Here is a 19,956-nt window from a genome sequence, read left to right as displayed (position 1 = left end):
ACGAATTTTGAAGAGAGGATAAAACGCTTTGTATATTGCTCGTTCGTTGATGACATCAAATGTAGCGGTTAACAGTTATTATAAGGTCTGGATCCTGAGGCAAAAGTATTCGAGAAACACATTTTTTCCGTAGTTTGTAGAAAAAATATCTGAAACCACCTTGAGCTGGTTTGCTTTTCTTGGCTGACTTAGCTTGCCTAGCTGACAATGCACCAAATTCCTTGAGAAATATTTTGTCATCTCGTGTGCGCGTGCGCGTGCGTACTGGTTTCATAAACAAGACTCCTGCCTTTTCTGCCTTCCCCTGACATGTCAAATATCTCTTTTTGCAGCACATAATATGATGACAGCTCTGAATCTGAAATCAAATGCTGGGTTCATGCGTCTGAAGGTAAGAGGAACACGAACGAAATACATTTGTCCTCAACTCCATTTTAAATGCTCCTCGGTCTCTCTTAGACACACCCCTCTGGCTCTTCTTAAGACGCAGCAGGCTTTCAAAACAAACCAGCAATCCTTTGCCTCTCTTTATGTCTCAGCCAATTGGGTGGTGTTTTGCAGAAGAATTCTGATTGGTCTGAGAGCACACAAGCACCAGGGCTTTTTCCAGCCCGCAGGAGAGAAGAGAGAGAGACTGGAGGAGAGATCTCAGAGTGATCATAGGAAGACAGAAGACCTTACAGAGGAGGCAAGTTCTGCCTGTGTGAGTGTGTGTGCGGTCTCCCAAAAGCTGCGGGACGATGACATGTTGGGAAAAGGGCCAGTGATGGGGTCCAGAAGCACTCTCAACATGCCAGGGTCACAGTGAGATTCTCCAGTCGTGTCAACACTAGTTCCATCAGTGTCCGTCAGAACCAGACAGCATGCAGAACCTTCGGCATGCTGCCTCCGAGGCTTTCCAGCGTCTCGGTAAGTGCATTACACATTTTATACGTGATTATAGCAGAAAACTAGAATTCTGTGTTTTGAAAAAGTGTAAATAACTTGTTTCTGTTGCATGTTTATTTTGTCACACTACCGTTTTCTCGTCCTGTCAAAAATCGGATTTGTTGATCATCACTAAACCAAACATCGCTAGACGGCAACGTAAACGTACACCACAACAGCAGGAAGATCCACGAAGGATCCAATAAGCAAAGTCTGGCGTAAACAGGGAAGACAAATAGCGTTCATCCAGGAAAAGAGTGTGCGCGCAGCAGTTTGACCTGTGGACACAAGACCACAGTCTGACTGACACAGGCGAGATGTTGTGCTTGCAAGGCAGAAGTGAGATTGTGAGGACGCTTGTGTTGTGATGGAGGAGAGAAGGTTCCTGTAGGTGAGGAAAAATCAGCTGCTTTCAGCGTCCGTGTCCGTCTTTTGATCGGCAGGACTCAGGCAAAAAACACTGTGTGTTTTGTGTGAAATAAGCAGGTGCAAGCGAAAGACATACATTTGAAATATATTGCACTAGAAGTAAATCTGTCACCGGGTGTTTCTTGTCTTTTGCACATTTTCATCGGCATGCAGAACAGGATCTCATTACTGTACACAATAAAGAGTCCTGCCGTCTAGCAGCAAATAAAAAAGAAAATAAAAATGTCTTAGACTTTATTGGTTGAATTTGTGGCTGTGAAAAAGAAATAAGATGCAACCTAAAAACATAAATATAAATGCAATAAAAATGCAATAATATAATAAAACATTATACAAAAGCTTAAATATAGAGTTCAGAGGAGAATGTTATTATGCATGAGATTTCTCAGTTGTGTTTCATTTAAAGGGACAGTTCACCCAAAAAATGAAAATTCTCTCATGAATTACTCTGCCTCAAGTTGTTCCAAACCTGTTTAAATTTCTTTGTTCGGTTAAACACAAAGAAAGATATTTGTAAGAACAAATTTAAATGGTACTCAAAAGTGCCTATGAACTGTTTGTTTTCCTAAATTCTTCAAAATATCTCATTTTGTGTTCAACAGAACAAAAAAATATAGACAGTAATTCTTTCTACTATGGAAGTCAATGATGCCCCAGAACTGTCAGTTGCTAACATACTTCCAAATATCTTTCTTGGTGCTCAACCAAACAAAGAAATGTATACAGCTTTGAAACAATTTGAGGGTGAGTAATACATGACAGGATTTTCATTTTTGGGTGAACCGTCCCTTTAAGTATCAACTTAGTTGCAGATGTTTCTCCTAAAATGGCTAAAACAGAATCAAATGAGAGTGTAATTGTGGAAACACGTGAAGAGTCTGGAGGTGTGAAATGAATGTAGATTACAGAGGTCAAATAATCTGGATGTGTGTAAATCTGATGAGAAATGTTTGAGTTCATATTGAGATATTGACTTTTGATTAGAGACTTGAGAAATCTGAGCTCAGTTTGACACACTGTTGACATCTCTTCTCAAACTCTAATGACAGACACGTTTGTGAGATTTTTTACTCTTTTTCTCTGGAGAAATATCTGAGACGCAGGTGAGATTTAAGCAAAAGTTTCCATTTGCTCTTATTTTGAACTGATAGAGGTCTAGAAGAAAAAAACAAGACATCAAGCACATTACCTTTAAAAAAGACAACATTTCCTTTACTTCCTGAAGTTGTGTAAATCTGACCAATCAAATTATAGCTTTCCAGATATGCGTTGGAACTTGGAAGGTCATTGCATGGGCTGTGGGTGCGTCATCTACGGCTCGACTCGGTGACCTGGAGTGATTTATTTGAGTTACTTGCCCCTCATCCAACCAATCGCTCTGCTTGTCCAACACTTGAGTTATGGGTGACCGGCAACACACCGACCGTAATGTGTGCACGATGATTACTGAATACAGATCAGCAGGAAGTGCACGCTGACTTACAGAGAGAGAGATGCAGCAGCACAGTCAGAACTCAGAAGATGATGTCAAGTGATGATGAAGGGCACAGAGATCAGGGACTTGATGGATTAAGGAAAGATACTTGTGCAGAGAGCATAGAGATGAAGCGAGAGAGAGCGGACTGAGCTGATGCATCGGAGCATGAGTTATTAGCACTTTGAATCTCTCGGTCTTTCTCTCTCGCTCTTCCTCTGCTTTGCCTCATAAATATCCGTGCAGTAAAGAGACAGACAAGGGAAAAAATGCTCCGGGGACAGTACAGAATATACACACTGAGATTACGAGCACACACACGACTGTATGAGGGGATCTTTTCAGTCTTTCCAAATATCTCAATTTCATTTTGGGGGTAATCAATGCCGTTATTGGTCCTGATGTGATTTCTCCTTTTAGATTTTCACATTTTCTCGCGTCTCTGAAATGGCATACTATACTGATTTAAATGAAGTACCCACCTATCGTTTTATATAGTATGTGTGCGGGGGTAGTATGCTGTGCACTATTCTAGTGTGAGTGGTGCGTTCACATTGAAAATTCTCAAAAAAGAAGTGCACTTTAAGTACCCGGATGATGCACTTTTTCAACCGAACATAAGAAGTGTGGAACTGGACACTTCACGCACTCAACGGTCGCAGTTTCGCTTGCGTAGCGGAAGGGAGGTGGGGCTATCGGACGCTGCTCGAACAAAACTCTCCTGCAGAGTGATAACGCTTCAATCTGATGATGACGACTAAAGTCATGCAGGGCAAAACAGATGAAGACCACATGAAATCTACAATGTATAAGTTGATTTTTATACCAAATACCAACACCCGCTTTTGAAGTTTGTTGTTTGATTACATTTTGAAATTTGACCATTCCTCAGCATCCCATTGCATCATGGGATGGAGAAGTGTCCATCTGATGCACACTCACAAATCTCGACAGAAGCAGTAGACCATCTGGGTACGTCTCGACTAGTGTTTTTTGCATACTGAGATTTTGGACATACTACTCATGACTCACACTCATTTTCGCCTACTATGTAGTATGGAAGTAGGTGATTTCGGATGCACGGAGGGTGTTCTGGGTGGTTGCCAGGGTGTTGCTATGGGTTTAAGTATAATGGCTGTAGTGTTTTTTTTCACTCTGTGGCACGTGAGCTGCAGGTCATTGCAGTTTGTTTCTTTGCTGTCCGTTTGGACTTTTGACCACATGCTGATCCATCGACTGTTGACTTAGGTCATGTTGTTCTGTTGTGTATATTTTGTGTTATTATGATGTTTGGTTTGCTTGTTTTGTTTAGGTCAATAGCTCTCAATATTCCTGAAGAGAATGTGATGAAGGCTTTGTTCTGAACCCTTGTGACCTCATTGTGCAGGGGTTTTGTTGAACTCACGGTGTGGTTGATAGATGATTTTCTTTTTACCTTATTTGTCTTTCACTGGTAAAAATAATTAGAATGATCGAAAAGGAATAATAACACTCTCTCAACAAACCAAATGATTTGTGTTATTATTACTTCATGTTAGCGGTTTTAAACAACAATTGTGATTCTGGTCTTTTTTAACTACTACTTATAATAAATAAATAGTTTGAATGTTAAGTTGCATGATTTAAAGTCATGTCGTGTTACGTCTGACCACTGAATGACCCTGTTGTGATGACCTCACTTCCTTCAGGGCGACACTAATCTGATGGCGGCGGAGCTGCTCTTGGTGACATCCGCAGCAGTGCCAAAATGTGTTTTTAATAAATGAGATCTGGAACAGTCTCAACAGAGACATACAGACTTCTGGGTCCACCGGCGAGGCTTTGTGTTTCAATAATCTAATGTGCTGGTAGTTATAATTGAATTAATTTGATTAAACACTATTATGAATTATAGATTATTAGAGAAATGCCTTCTAAGTGAATTTGGGATAGTTCACCCAAAAATAAAAATTCAGTCATTATTTACTCACCCTCATGTTATTTCATACCTGTATAAATTTATTTGTTCTGCTGAATGCAGAGAAAGATATTTGGAAGAATGATAGCAATTTTCTGTTCTGGGACATCATTGACTATCATAGTAGGAAAAATTAAGTGGTAGTTATTAGTTAAAGGTGCCCCAGAACTGTTTGTTTTCTTAAATTCCGCAAAATATAAAATTGTGTGTTCAACAGAACAAAAAAATACAGTATGTTTTTCCTACAATGGTAGTGGATGATGTCCTGGAGCTGAAAATTGCTAACATTCTTCCAAATATCATTCTTTGTGTTCAACAGAACAAATAAATGTATACAGGTTTGAAACAACCCGAGGGTCAGTAAATGATGACAGAATTTATTTTTGCGAGTGAACTGTTACTTTATCGAGAGAAGTTAAGACGTTCCTTACAGTGTGTTTGACATGGTACAACTGTTTGGCAGTTTGACTCTTTCTTGAAGTTCCTGCAGTGACACGGGGCCTTAAAGCTTTCAAAGATGAGTTTATTTATACAGTTCCTCTGTTTCTTCTGCATGAACAGAGTTCATTTGAGTTTGGCTTGCTGTCAGAAGACATCTCTTTACTCATTACACGGCTTTCTGGAATACTGGATTCTGATTGGTCAATCTGGTGGATTGCTAATTTAGTGGTCATTATTGAAATTATTTAAAGTTTCACATAAAAAATATGACTAATTGTGACCTATTATTCTTTTGTCCATTAACTTATGCTACGGCGGTGTCATCTTAACAATATAAACAAACGTTACTGCGTTACATACGCACTTTTGTGACCCCCTCCCCCCCGCATCTGAAATTCCGGTACACATTCACAAACAATAGAGCGCCTGTAGATTATTTATGATATCAATCAAAAGAAACCTAGAAGATCCGTTACTTGGATAAACTTGTCTCTCCAATATTTTGAATTTAGGCTGCGATACCAAGCTGAACCGCTAGATGTCAGTGTACCATACGGATTCTTTAAATGCGACCAAACTACAGAACCCATTCAACAAATTGTTCTTTAATCAAATGAACACACAACAAAATTCAACAAATTGTTTATTTAATACAATTATTAGACAGTAAAATAATAATACAAATTAACATCAATGAAATCAAATATAAATATAGTTATTTTATTTGACACTTGCCAAACACAAACCGGAAGTTAACTGGGGGGTCAGGCGCACGCGCGTCCGATGAAACCGTCTATACTAGTTCAGTATTCAATCTATAAGTAAATGCTCGAGATAAGTTTCATTTGAATCACCTTTTAAAAATGTGCCTAGCTTTTTATCAACTTAGCATTGCATACTAGTTTTATTTTTTTCTTATGGCAAATATGATGTTATGATAATATGATGTGCTTTAGTGTTTGCTAAATAAATGGAGATTTTAATAGATTTGCACTCATCACTGGACTGTGATTTAGGATGGGGGTCTCTCTCTCTGTATTTTACCTTTTTCTGTCAATCTAGTTGTGTTCAGTGTTGTATGATACTGGGCTTTGCTGTTGAATGGTAAATAAAATGTGAAGGTGAAATCTCAGACCCCCTGTACACAAGCACCTGTTCCTGTTCTCCTCTGCCGTCAGGAGCGTGACTCACCCACCTCATACCTGCTTTATCATAACACACAAACAACAAACAAACTGCCTCTGAAGATGTGCTAGTGTGCACCAGTGATTTTCATTTGTGAGAATCTTGTAAGTATCGGCTCACTTTCAGTTTATACATGTGTGACTTTGTGTTTAGTTGGCCATGAAAAATGAGAGATTTACTGAATATTGCAATCTGAAGAAATGTGTTGGTCTAAAACAATGTCGCTGATGTTCCTGTTGGTGTGCTTCATGTTCTTTGTTCTGTATCAGTCCACCACATACAACCACATAACATAATCATGTTTATTATGGATTACTTTCCATTTTTACGTCGCTGTTTAAATGTCCTTATAAAACCATTACAAACACGAAGTCTGTGTGATCCATCTGAACTGCTCTGTTGTGTTTTCACAGGGATAAAGCAAAGGCATCTGGGATACGAGGAGGTAAGAACATTCATGACGTTACAGGACATTATGAGCACATACGACGCCCTCTTCTGGAGAAAGAGAGAAGTGTCTAAATATTCCAGGTTTAGGTCGGTCAAAATGGTCTCCCAGTCTTGCTACGCGGGTCTTAAATAGTTCAAGCTAACTGTTTGATTAACTGTTTGTCCAAACAATGGAAAAAGGGCAGTTTTCAGAAAACATGTTTGTTAACAGTATTTTGACAATTTGGTGACATTTCACACTCATTCAAGTGTCCATATATTTTAAAGGGCAATCGATGTGTATATGCATTTGTCAGACGCTTAGACGGTATCAGCGTCAACAACAGCAAATTTAACTTTCAGAAGGATCTATTAGCTGTTGAGTAATTTTAATTTGATTTAATACACAATAAAATATTCATTTACATTAATATTCATATAAATGAATATTAAATCAATGATGTTATAACCAAACACAGTGCGTTCCCATAGGTTTCACACAAACCCATGTTTCTCATGGGACAGCATGTGTTCTTCACGTGTGAAATTCTTCTGGCTTTTTTCGTGAGGGTTCCTCCATCAGAATGTGAGCACAACATGAGATTCTAGTCACATTTTGACAGGAAAACTCCCTAAATACTCCATACTAACCACCGTCTGAAACCAGCAGTACAGACACTGACCGATGTCTCTTAATGCACAGCATTGTGGGTACTCTCTCTCTCTTACACACATACTGTATAGTCATTTATTGTCTTATTTCTCTCACACTATTACCGTTCCTCACTGTCTATCCCATCACTCCCGTCTTTCCCGCAGTTGAATAGATGCATTTGTTCCCTTTACCAAATCTAACATGGCTGTTTGTGTTTGGATGGGAGATGGAGTCATGAGACCTGCCTTTTAAACACACACACACACACACACACACACACACAGTTCTCATGCAAGTCATCTGAGTTGTATCACAGAGAGAGAGAGAGAGATGGAGGATTTGAGGTGGAGGTTTAGGGTCTTGGGCTCGGTGTGTTTGAGATGTTGTTGGTGTTGTGGAGATAAAACAGTCAGAGGAGAAAAAGACGACGTGTTTGAGATGAGAATAGAAGAGATGAGAACAGACCAGAGGCCCACAAAAACACGGAGCGTCGCCTCCCTCCCAGCTGCTGAGGTCAGTGTGTGTGTGTGTGTGTGTGTGTGTGTGTGTGTGTGTGTGAGAGAGAGAGAGAGAGAGAGAGAGTTTGAGAAAGTGTGTGACAACAAGTAGGGAATATGTGTTTTCTAAAAATCATAAAAAACAGATTTATTTTAGTTAAAGGAAGTAACGTTTTTTTGGGTTGTAAAGATTTTTCTAACATCATAAAAATATATATCTGGTCCCATCATTGAGGAATATGACTGACAGTGTTGGGCAAGTTACTCTGAAAAAGTAATGAATTACTAGTTACTAATTACATATTCAATAGTGTCATTAGATTACTGTACAAATTACTCTCTCCAAAAAGTATTTCATTACTTATTACTAATTACTTTCTATATCCTGCATCAACCTCGATTAGAATTGATTCAAACTGCTTATTTGATTCATTCAAATAAATAATAAATAACTACATAAATTAGTCTTATTAACTGACCAAAGGATTACAAATGTGAGAAGGATACATTAAAGCATACATTTTAAAGTTAGACATATCATTTTGATGTCATTTCCACTATTGAATATATAACACATTTAGTTCAATTACATCAGAAGTAACTGTAATTAAATTACAGGAAAATAAGAGTAATCCCTTACTTTACTTTTTCAAGGGGAAAGTAATTAAATTACAGGAACTAATTACTTAGTAACTAGTTACACCCAACACTGATGACTGACTATTTGATTCACTGAGATTATTAATTCTAATAGCATAGTGATAGGATTTTAGTGTCAAGCAAAATATGTGAGGAACTAGATAAGTCTGATTTTGATCTAGTTCTATTTACATATTTGCTTTTTTTTGCAATAACTCTGGAATCCAGTACATACATACAACAATATTTTTATTCGCTTTCTGTGTGTGACATACTGTATTTTTCAACAAAGAATTTTTTGTAATAGTGTAAAATCATGATGTGAAAAGATTGCTGTGGAACTTTAGTAAATGTCTTTATAATAAAAAAGGGAATGATTAGGGATGTAACAATATCAAAACCTCACTGTACGATAATACCTTGATATACACGGTGCGATATTTACAATGCCAAATGATGACTTGGAGACGTGCCATAAGCATCCTCTTTTCTTTATCCTCTAATCATAACTGTTGCTTAAAGGTGTGAGTTATAGTAAGGGATGGGTCAAATGACCTAAAAATCCCTTTACAAAATGAAATAATTGCACCAGATGGACCTTGACAAATGGAACAACATTCTCTATGTTAGGCCTGGAAGACCTATCGTTTCATACAGTCATGTGACCACCATAATGTTGAGACAATTTTGCTATTGCGATAACATGATATCCATAATATTGTTACATCCCTAGTAATGATTGATACAGTGAGTTATTTTTAATTCAAGCACACTTCATCTGTTTTACCTAAGTGAGGTGTATTAACATCACATGTCGTCTCTGTCATTGTAGCTGGATGATGTGGCCGGAGTGGAGAAACCACAGCCGCACTGGTTTCACACGCTGCAGGTGAGACGGCTCAGGGTTCAGAGAGGTCGCAGTAACAGTGATCCGTCCGGAGGAAAGAGCTTCCAACAGGAGTTTCAGTGGGTAAGACAGAACACACGCACGCACAGGCTTTGGTTGACTATCCCCGTGGGGACAGTCCATAGGCGTAATGTTTTTATACTGTACAAACTGTATATTCTATCCCCTATCCCTAAACCTAAAGATCATAGAACACTTTTTGCATTTTTAGATTTGTAAAAAATATTGTTCTGTACAATTTATTAACTTTTTTGCCCCTGGGGACCTCAATTTTGGTCCCCACGGTGACACGAGTCCCCATGTGTTGGTGTGTATTCAGGTTTAGGTCCCCACCGGGATATACAAACATGAACGCACACACACATCTGCATAGCTACCAGTGTTGGGTGTAACTAGTTACTTAGTCATTAGTTACTGTAATTGAATTACTTTCCCTTGAAAAAGTAAAGTAAGGGATTACTCTTGTTTTTTCTGTAATTGAATTACAGTTACTTCTGATATAATTAAACTAAATACTTTGTGTACTATATATGTGTGCAATAGTGAAATTGACATCAAAATTCAAAGTCTAACTTTAAAATCCGTGCTTTAATGTTTAATTCTCACATTTGTAATACTTTGGTCAGTTAATAAGAGTACTTTATGTAGTTTATATGATTTATTTGAATGAATTAAAAGAGCCGTTTCATGTCTATCCTTGAATCACTTAACTAATCAAGGTTGATGTAGGATATAGAAAGTAATTAGTAATAAGTAATGAAATACTTTTTGGAGAGAGTAATTTGTACAGTAATCTAATGACACTATTGAATATGTAATTAGTAACTAGTAATTCATTACTTTTTCAGAGTAACTTGCTTAAGTTAGGTTAAATTACACTTGCTTAAGCTACACACCCACCAAAAACAGAGCTTCTACTTTTAACAGTAATGCATTACAATATTGCTTTGAATATGGCAAAAAGAAACCCATTTCTGTCGCAAATTGTTATTTTATGAAGAGCAATAAAAATGCTTTATATATAAATATAACGTGTCATCCCACAATTATGTGCAAATGCAGAAAGAACTGTTTGATTCACAGAAAACAGGCCTGCAGTTTGGTAATGCGACGTCTTACCTGAACCTGGAGAAACTCGGAGAGGGCTCGTACGCCACAGTATACAAAGGAATTAGCAGGTTAGTAATCATAAACACACAAACTCACTTTCTTAGAATTGTATTCTAGATTGTGTGTTGATGTAAACTACATACAGATGATGAGATCTGTTGAGTTGTCGACAAGGGGCAATCTTCTGGTCTCTCTAGTGAAACCAACACGGAAGAGACTAAAACTGCAATTCATCGACTGGCCGCTAGAGGCGGGCTCCAAAACAGAGCAGAATCTCATGTTAAAATGGCCGACTTTACAGCAGAAAAAAACACGTTTACAGCCTGGTACAAAAATGATTTTGCTCTATGTAGGTCATTTTGCCCTTCATGACAACTGTGAGGGGCGTGAATTTTTTATAGATTATTTTAAGCCTTAAAATTCTGCATAATTAAGGGCGTGGCCACTTGAGTGACAGGTGTCCATTTAGCTGTCACATGCACATTTTTTGTGTAGTTTCAGGTAATTTACCTCAAGAGTAAGCTGGACACCGCTGTAAACGTTTAAATGTCAAGCGCCAATACGGCGGGCATGGTTTGTTTCAGCAAGCAGGCACGTCAGCTCCACCCACGTCCCGCCTCTTTGCCCATTTTCGATGATCTGGGAGTGACGCGCGATGCCAAGATGGCGACGACCGGCTCCGCCTACTTTAGGCTTCAGTTTTACTCTTCACAAACCTACGGGTGACGTCATGGACATATTTTAAACAGTCTATGGTTGTCGATGTGTCTCTCTCTGACAGGATAAACGGTCATCTGGTGGCTTTGAAGGTGATTCACATGAAAACCGAGGAGGGGATTCCGTTCACAGCCATTAGAGAAGGTATCAAGACAGCACAACACAAACTATTTATGCAAATACAGACTGAATAAATGCCTCATTTTGCCGAATGGTCATGTGACCATACTTTCAGAAGATGCGCGTCGTGAGAGCGCATCCTTCAGTAGATGGACGTTTATCAGTTCAACAGTTGATTGATGTTTGTAGTTTTGTCGATGTGTGGTACAGCTGTACATGTTTCGGTTGTTGTTGTTTTCAGCCTCCTTGTTAAAAGGCCTGAAACACGCCAACATCGTCCTGCTCCACGACATCATCCACACGCGAGAATCTCTCACCTTTGTCTTTGAATACGTGGTGAGTGAGATGCTGAGAGTCGTCTGTCGCCCGTTCATTCATTCTGTTTATATCATGTGTCTTTTTCTCTCTCAGCAAACAGATTTGGCTCAGTACATGACTCAGCATCCGGGCGGCCTGCACTCATATAACGTCAGGGTACGAAACACTTCTTCTCCACTTTTCTCTCTATCTCTGTTTCTGTCACAGCGGTTTTTCTCTGTGTGTTTTGTCAGCTCTTCATGTTTCAGTTGTTGCGGGGACTGTCTTACATTCACAGCCGCAGGATTTTGCATCGAGACCTCAAACCTCAGAATCTGCTCATCAGCTATCTGGGAGAACTCAAACTGGCTGATTTTGGTGGGTTTCACGCACGAGCACACACATAAACACACCCGGTCACACGGTCTAAAATCAGCTCTTCTGACTCAGGACTGGCCCGATCGCAGTCCATACCGTGCCAGACGTACTCAGCGGAAGTCGTGACTTTATGGTATCGACCTCCTGATGTTCTCATGGGTTCCACTGATTACTCCACGGCCCTGGACATCTGGTGAGACCCTGTGCACGTAAGCACACACAAAGGGCTTTTTGGGACTATCCCAGAGTACCCTTCAAAAATAACTCACTTTGTAGTTATTGGGAAGAATAATAGTAAACTTGACTAAAGTAAATTCGAAATGAATCAAAACTTTGCTATAGTCAGTCGTCATCGGATGTTCTCTTGACGTTTTATCACGCAGCTTCGGCTCGTCTTTTTCAACAGAATTGCAGGAGTATCTATTTCAACCTCTTAAAAAGTAAAAGCTGGGCTGCTTACTGCTTATGGCACGATTGTATTTTTGTCTACACATGCAAACGCTTCAGATTTGAGCTTAAGAGAAACGTTTTACTCAAGTGACCCTAAACGTTTGATGAGTAGTGTAAGCGAATAAAGTAAATGCATTTTTTTAACTAGGAAATTGTGAGGTTTTCTGTGATGTTTTTTGATAAACAGAATAGAAGATTACGGTGTGTGTGTGTGTGTGTGTGTGTGTGTGGTGTGTGTGTGCGTTGTGTGTGTGTGGGTGTGTGTGTGTGTGTGTGTGTGCGTGTGTGCGTGTGTGTGTGTGTGTGTGTGTGTGTGTTTAGGGGAGCTGGCTGCATTTTCATTGAGATGCTGCAGGGGTCACCAGCGTTTCCAGGAGTAGCAGATGTTTTTGAGCAGCTCTTGAAGATCTGGACAGTAAGAGTGTGCGTGTGCGTGTGCATGCGTGTGCTCGCGTGTGTGTGTGTGTGTCTGGTGTGCGTGTCTGGTGTGTGTGTGTGTGGCCTTGTTTGTATATCCCGGTGGGGACCTAAATCTGAATGCACACCAACACATGGGGACTCGTGTCACCCTGGGGACCAAAATTGAGGTCCTTATGGGCAAAAGAGCGTATACATCATACAGAACGAAATTCTTTGAAAATCTAAAAATGCAAAAAGTTTTCAATGATCTTTAGGGTTAGGGGATAAAATGTACAGTTTATAGAGTATAAATATCATTATGCCTATGGGAAGTCCCCACGGAGATAGTAAACAAGACTGTGTGTGTGTCTTCTGCCACTCTTCATGTTATTTCTTCTCCTTCCGTTATTCATTTCTCATCTCTCTTCTTTCTCTTGTGAGGTTCTCGGGCTCCCGACTGAGGAGAGCTTGCCAGGTGTCAGTGATCTGCCAAACTATAAACCAGGTGTGTGCCAAATCCTCCTTTCATCTGACTCTGTGATCCCACACATGTGTGTGCTATGAACACAACACACATTCACTTTCTCTCTGAGTTCATCTGCATGTAAACACTGTACAAAAATGTAGTAGATACAGGCCCGGTTTCACAGACAAGGCTTAGCTTAAGCCAGGACTAGACTTTAGTTGAATTAGGATATTTAAGGCACTTTAATAAAAACATGACTGGTTTGCATCTTGAGACAAAACAATGGCACTGACATATTTAAAGATATGTCAGGGCAAGTTATTTTTAGTTTAGACGGGTCAAACATTCATTTTAGTCTGGGACTAGCCTTAAACCTTGTCTGTGAAACCGGGCAATAACGTACTCTTACTGAACAGGTTTTTCTTTAAGATCAACTAAATCAACCTGACCATATCAGGAACAACACTGAACGTTATTTGAAGGGTCCGATCAGAATTTGCTCCTTAGAGGGATAGTTCTCCCAAAAATGACATTTCTGTCATCATCTACTGTACATGTTTTTACTGTCCGATGTCATTTCACGTGTCTCGTGACTTTAGAGGACTTGAAATACTGCTCGAGAGAATTTTTACTGAGCTTTTTGTCCTGGTAAGGAAAAGATTTCTATGCCTTACAGAGAAATTTCTATGAAATTATTTTTTGTTTCAATGAAAGAATGTCGTTTGGAACAACATTAAAGTGAACAAGTTACGACAGAATTAATTTTTTTATTAATAATTCTAACAAAGTAACAACTGCCCATTTATTCAATCTAATAGATTTGATTTGATTTTAGTTGTTAAACAGTCACAGAAATACACATATCGACAGTGTGTACGCGTGTGTGTGCATGTGTGTGTGTAATCTTGTTGCCATAGACGTGTCATTTTATTAACATGCGCTCATGCAAACAGAAAAGTGCCAGAGCAAATTCACACAGTTGTGTTGAAACTGTGTTTCCAATATAAATCACCTTGTGTGTGTGTGTTCTGCTAGCGGTTTTGTTGGCCGTGAGTTGACTTCACACTCCTCAGTCAGACACAAACACACACACACACACACACGTTCATGCAGAAAGTCTTTCCACTGAAGACACAGGTGCACAAATGTGACACGACTGGAGTGTGTGTGTGTGTGTGTGGTAGATAAACACGAGTATGTGTGTTTCTCCGTGAGTTTGGGTTTACTCTGGATGTGTTGGAGAGGGGTTACCTGAGCTCAGTGTGGTCTCGCAGGTACATCCAGGTGTGCTGAAGTGAAATTGTGGCCTCAGGAAGGAACGGGTGGGCCATGACCATGGACACTGATGAAAGAACGCTCTCAGAAAAGATGTTTTTCCTCACCTTATGGCTGAGACACACTCACGACTTTGTACATGGGTAGAGAAAAATCCGGGCATCACACATGACGTGACAGAGGATCAGAGAACCAGACTTTCCAACACTCAGCATGTGTGTTCACTGGGATGGAACCCGTGACCCTTGCGTCGCTAGCACAATGCTGTACCGGTTGAGCTTCAGGAACACTTTAAGGCTCAACGTTTAGAGATGGTACAATGCTTGAGAAAGCTCATTGTCTTATCCTGATCCGAGCAAAGATACCTGATCATCTCTGGGTGTTTTGGTGGTCTGTTAAACTGAAAGAGGTTTCTTTGTGTTCCTGTAGAGTGGTTCCTGCCCTGCAAGCCCCAGCAGTTTCGAGATGTCTGGAAAAGGTAAGAGCAGTTCATGCATGCATGCTTGTGTATATGTGTGCGTGTGCGTGCGTGCGTGTGTGTGTGTGTGTTGGCTCCAAGTGGGAACAGAAGGCTTTTTGTATGCTAGCCCTCATCTTCCCTCCAGCACCCCCGTAATGGATGTCCGACCAATAGGTCTCTCTCTCTCTCTCTCTCTCTCTCTCTCTCTCTCTCTCTCTCTCTGTGTGTGTGTGTGTGTGTGTGTGTGTGTGTGTGTGTGTGCATGGGTTGGCTCAGGCTCGCTCAGTTACCTTATAAGACGGAGGATCTAGCCCAGCAGATGCTGATGATAAATCCAAAGGACAGGGTTTCGGCCCACGATGCATTGCCGCACCCATATTTCAACACTCTTCCACCTCCGTTAATGCATCTGAGAGACAGTAAGTGCTCGAGAATTTCATTCTCTGAGAGGAATGCACACAATTCCACCTTCAAAGGTTAATCCGGTCCCGTTACCCACAAGATCAAAGTGAAATCCCTCTTACTTCCTGTCAACACTGCCAACTGTTTTCAACACGGGCTCCTGATGAAAAGAGATGACGCAATCTCAGAAACGTCTTTTTCCTCATGGCTCTTTGTGTTTGTTGTAATTTCTCTTTTCCTATCTGTCTCTCTCTGTCAGCTGTGTCCATCTTTAAAGTGCCGGGCGTGAGGTTGGAGACGGAAGCGAGGGATATCTTCAGCCCCGGCAGGCGAATTCAATCGCCCCTCGCTCCTTTGGCCAAATGCTGGTGAAAGACCGACCTTGCGTGCTTGTCGAAAATGACACCAACAGCAGTAAATGTGATGCGGTATTTCAGCATGACAGTGTGTTTGTTGTTTATTTTGGGGGATTTTGAAAGTGGGGGAACGCTGAAATCTGTTCGTGATTCTGGATTGTCTGCTTTATTGCCATCTACAGTATATGCTAATGTACTCATCATCAACAACAGCTAGGGATGGGTGATATATAATGAAATATTATTAAGGTAGTAAAAGATATATAAATGTCCAGAATATTGATTATTGATGAAAATTCAGATTAATGTGCCAAAAGCAGCACTGATATGCGCTTTCACATCAGCTTTACGTGTCACGATTAGCACAAAATGACACGCGTGTGGATGATGAATGAATCCCCAAAAAGAACATTGAATCTCTGGTTTAGTTTTCAGAAAATACATACTAAATAAAATCATTTGCGAGGCGTGCCAAAAGACAATTGGGACAACGCTTGGTATCGCAAACATTGTGTTTCTCTCAACTGTTTGTGTAATAGAAATTAGACACCATGTTCCAAATCATGTTTTCAATGAATTATTCTCAAGTAAAAGCAAAAAAGTGTCATCAGAATGATGAAAGATTTCAAGATCAGATGTTATAGGAATATATCACCCAGCCTGTTTGGGAATACAGATCTAAAGAATTCAATGAGTCACCCTGCACTCACTCGTTTCGTCCAATCAAACGCTCTGCAGAGCGAGACTGGCCCGCCCCCAGACCTACTTCTGTCTAATTCATGCCTGATATGTGAGCTAAAGGCAAAAATAAAAAGAGCTGTCCACAATTTACTTTCCCTTTTTTAAAATAAGATTCATGTCAGCATGGTAAAGAAAACTGCATTGGGACTTTAAAGATGTTTGTGGGCGAGACACTGAATTGAGACCGAATGTGTGTACTGGATCATATAAACACCGGAGCACACTGGAATTTACTGAACAAACTGCCAACGTTTATTTATTTTTTATTAAGGAGCCGGAATGACATGCTGACTCTTTCGATCTCCGGCTGTATGCAAAGATGTACAGCAGACTTCATTTGTAAAGCGAATAAATGACACGCACTTATTAATTCTGATGTGTAATTGAATATTTGTAAATAGTGCACAGAGACGTCAAAGAGTGAGATATGATGTAATATTAAAATATGTGACAGAAAACTGATCCATCAAAGCCGTGATGTGCTGTAATCCGCAAGTGTAACATCTGTTCATGCATTAAAACACACCTGGTGATGATCTTAGTCACCTCATCTTCCCTTTCTATGTGTCAAAACTTGTAAAACTGCGTTTTTACCTGCAGTTATGTATCTGATTTGTAACAAAAAGGATGCTATGTTTATGTATTAAAGGAATAGTTAGTTCACCTTCAAATGAAAATTGTGTCATTTTTTACACGCCCGCTTGTCATGTCAAACCTGTGTGACTTTCTTTCTTCTGCAGAACACAAAAGAAGATATTTTGAAAAATGTGGGTAGCAGAAAACCCTTGGTCTCCATTGACTTGCACTGGTTTTGTGTCCATATTATAGATATCAGTGGGACCAACGGTTTTCTGTTACCAACTTTTTTCAAAATATCTCATTTTTGTTTTGCAGAAGGAAATTTAAAGGGGTCATATGACACGGTTAAAGCGAATATTATGGTTTGTTTTAGATGTAATGCAATGTGTATTTAAGGTTCAAAAACGCTGTATTTTCCACAAACCGTGCATGTTTGTATCTCCTCTTTGCTCCGCCTCTCTGAAACGCATAGATTTTTAACAAAGCTCGTGGCTCTGAAAAGCGAGGTGTGCTGTGATTGGCCAGTTCACCAGTGCGTAGTGATTGGTGGAATACTGCAAGCGTGTGAGGGAAATGTAACGCCTCTAACCATATTTGGAACATCAGGTTCCTCTTCAATTGTACTGACAGGTACGCCCACCTTACTTGCGTATACATTTGGGAGGTCTTAGTCAAATCAGACCACCAACTGACATAGATTTGTGGGGGTGTGGCTACACGAGGCGTTTCAGGCAGGTCTGGGTGAGCATTCGCTTTTACGTAGAATGCATCTTTTGTTCCCACACTTTCATTTCTGCAATTTTACGTGTCTAATACATGCATGAGCAACTTATAACACACCAAAAACACAAAAAAACACGCATTCGCACCATATGACCCCTTTAAAATGACAACAGAATGATGAGGAATTTTCATTTTGAAGGTGAACTGTTCCTTTAAGTCAACAATGTCTGTGTCATACAAAAATACAGAGACTCTGATGTGTGCATGCTTCTCAGTCAATGTTCACAGATGTACAACAGTTCCGTTTGCTAGAGATTTGTTGTGTTAGTCTATAGCGGATGTTTAGTCACTTGAACATGATATTCAAAAAAGTCTTTCTTAAATTGTTTAAAATCGAAATGTGTGTTCACAAATAAATATTGTAAGAAAATACACCAGGTATAGCTTGTCTAAGCTTGTGTATCCAAAACTGACCAGAGGAAAAGTGTTTGAAACAAAAGATTCAAATGAGAGTGTTATTGTGGAAGCAAAATGAAAGTAGATTGTAGAGGTAAAATAATCTGGATTCGGGTCAGTTTGATGAGAAATGTTTGAGTTGATATTGAGATCTTCAATCATATTGACTTTTGATTGCAGACTTGACAAATCTGAGCTCAGTTTGACACATTGTTGACATCTCTTCTCAAACTTCTGAGACATTTGTCAGATTTCTGACTCTTTATGGAGAAATGTCTGAGACTTAAGCAGACAATTCCATTTGCTAACGAGATCTCATCTGCCTTAGGGGTACAACCTTTGGGTCAGCAGCCCAGATATTTCACCTCTAAAACAAGAAGAACCATCCAACACGAGTCCATCAGTTTTCTCAAATGTGATCAAGTGGAGTTTGCAGCCTATCATCATGGCACAATGTCAGCAAATACAAGGTTGTGTAAAAGGTGTGACCGAACGAAATGAGGAGTGTCTTGAGCTGAGTTAAATGAGTAATGCAACATGTGGGCCGGTTTCACAGACAAGGCTTGAGGGCTAGTCCCTGACTAAAACGAATGTGTGACCTGTCTGAACTGAACAGAACTTGCCATTGTTTTGTCTCGAGATGCACACACCAGTAATGGATTCTTCTAAGGCATTTTTATAAAAGCCACAATGTCTTCATTTAAACTCCTGGCTTGAGCTAAGCTGTGTCTGTGAAACCGGGCCTTGGAGGTTTGTGCAGAACCTTTTAGTCGTGTTATGAAATGTGTGAAGCAGTGAAAGTGTGTGGTCAAGAGATTGAGTTTCCTTCAGACCTGCAGGCCTGTACAGTAGAAACATCAACCCTTTCCTCTAGTATTCCACCCACCTCACCTGGTTTGGAGAGGTGGTGTTCCTGCAGTTCTGAGATCAGCCATGAGAGGGCGCTCTCATTTTCACAACCACACACCATACGTACAGTGACCCTAAACGTGTGTGCACTCTTCAAAAAGAAAGCAAATGATTGTGTATGTGTGATGCTGCTTTAATATAATTCAATGAAATACATAGCTTCAAAGCCTCTCTTTTTGGTGACCTACACCTTTATCTGTCGAGCTGACTTCAGCGGGTCCGTGAAGAGTGTGTGTTGCTTTAGGAGTCGGCGGGTGGTAGAGTTTTGATGGAATGACTCAAGGCCGTGAGAGTTCTTGAAGGTTTCTCTCAGTATGTATCTGTCTCTCACTGATGTGGTCTTGTGAAGTGTGTTCAGACACGACTGCAGTGCCAGCAGGAGTTTTACATGCGGTTGGTGATATTAGGGATATTAATACACGTCAGAGCACAAGGTCATGGTGCCGCCGGTACGGTAAAACTGAACCCTTGATGTTAGTAAAGCTCTGACAGATATAAAATAGTATAGGCTTTTATAAACACAAGGCAAAGCCAAAAACGTCACATAAACCAAGATGTGTGTGTATTCAAATACACTG

General features: G+C 39.9%; 1 protein-coding gene across 3 annotated transcripts; it reads left to right on the top strand.

Annotated features, from left to right (window-relative positions):
- Positions 1 to 64: 64 nt before the first annotated feature.
- Positions 65 to 18,468, top strand: cdk15 (cyclin-dependent kinase 15). Of its 3 annotated transcripts, none has more exons than XM_057337046.1 (15): positions 65 to 391; positions 460 to 909; positions 6,827 to 6,858; positions 9,466 to 9,603; positions 10,624 to 10,718; positions 11,432 to 11,511; positions 11,729 to 11,823; positions 11,899 to 11,961; positions 12,039 to 12,162; positions 12,235 to 12,355; positions 12,934 to 13,027; positions 13,453 to 13,516; positions 15,182 to 15,230; positions 15,489 to 15,631; positions 15,874 to 18,468. In XM_057337046.1, the coding sequence occupies exons 2-15, from the start codon at positions 864 to 866 to the stop codon at positions 15,984 to 15,986; spliced, it is 1,257 nt and encodes a 418-aa protein (XP_057193029.1). In that variant the 5' UTR covers positions 65 to 391; positions 460 to 863; the 3' UTR covers positions 15,987 to 18,468. The 3 variants fall into 3 exon arrangements, with proteins under 3 accessions (XP_057193029.1, XP_057193030.1, XP_057193028.1); XM_057337047.1 differs by having other exon boundaries at positions 261 to 391; positions 562 to 909; XM_057337045.1 differs by having other exon boundaries at positions 266 to 391; positions 485 to 909.
- Positions 18,469 to 19,956: the final 1,488 nt, after the last annotated feature.

This window comes from Triplophysa rosa, linkage group LG7, assembly GCF_024868665.1.
Source record: "Triplophysa rosa linkage group LG7, Trosa_1v2, whole genome shotgun sequence".
In the NCBI taxonomy this organism is placed as follows: Eukaryota; Metazoa; Chordata; class Actinopteri; order Cypriniformes; family Nemacheilidae; genus Triplophysa; species Triplophysa rosa.
The sequence above is the reverse complement of the archived record's forward strand: the minus strand, read 5'-3'. Positions and strand labels throughout refer to the sequence as shown.